Source organism: Carlito syrichta, unplaced genomic scaffold (assembly GCF_000164805.1).
Source record: "Carlito syrichta isolate Samal-C Ts95f unplaced genomic scaffold, Tarsius_syrichta-2.0.1 Scaffold143017, whole genome shotgun sequence".
In the NCBI taxonomy this organism is placed as follows: Eukaryota; Metazoa; Chordata; class Mammalia; order Primates; family Tarsiidae; genus Carlito; species Carlito syrichta.
Window position 1 is genome coordinate 18,348 of NW_007087113.1, and position 787 is coordinate 19,134.

At 57.1% G+C, this 787-nt stretch overlaps 1 protein-coding gene across 1 annotated transcript in view; it reads right to left on the bottom strand.

Moving 5' to 3' along the window:
- Positions 1–787, bottom strand: part of CACNA1A (calcium voltage-gated channel subunit alpha1 A) — a gene marked incomplete at both ends in the record, with an annotated part of 213,447 nt that overhangs the window by 17,644 nt on the left and 195,016 nt on the right. The window contains one exon of the mRNA XM_021708598.1: positions 612–708. Coding sequence (XP_021564273.1) covers positions 612–708 — 97 coding nt within the window. The remainder of the gene's footprint in view (positions 1–611; positions 709–787) is intronic.

Here is a 787-nt window from a genome sequence, read left to right on the forward strand (position 1 = left end):
TGCGGCCGCCTGCCCACTCTGGAATAATGGAGAGGCATGTTGGGGTGTCTTGGGGGGATTAGGGATGGGGGTTTGGGGAAGCAGCTCGGGGTGGGGGAGAGATGGGGGAGGGTCCAGGTGCTCCTCTGGAGGTCTTGGTACCCCAAGGCCCTAGGTCAGAGATCAGCTTCAGGTGTGTGTGTCTGGGCAGGGACCTGGGAGCAGGGCCTGCAAGCAGGACCTGGCCTTCTCTTGGGGCCAAAGCCCCTCTCTGCAAGGTGCTGGCCCCGGCCTGGGCATGGGGGCCACTCGGGGTGGGGAGAAGCGTGTTCGTTTCCAATTTGGTACCTGGGGGACCAGGTTCAGGGGCATGCCCCTCCCCCTCCCCCCCCCGGGGTGTCGGCCATAATGGAGTCTCAAAACACGAAGACACTGATCAGAAAGGACGGAGACAGTGTGCTGCGTAATCGAGGGATGGACATGATCAATTTACTCAAGGAGAAAAGAAAAAAGATTTAAAAAAAAAAGAAGGAGAGAAACATTGGAAAAAGAGTCGGCTGGGTGTTTCTGGTCAGCACTAAAAAAAAATATCCCCAGTGCCTGGACATCGGTGGTCGGCAAGGGTAGACTACCTTGTAAGCCACTCTCGCCGGACACTTCTTCCCCAGACCCAGGGGCGGAGACATGTGTCTCAGCATCTGATACATGTCCGGGTAAGGCATGCGGCCCCTGGCAGCACCGAAATGAAAAAATGGGGATGGGAAGGAAGAACCAAAGGGTGGGTGGGGTGGGTGGGGAAGAAACAGAA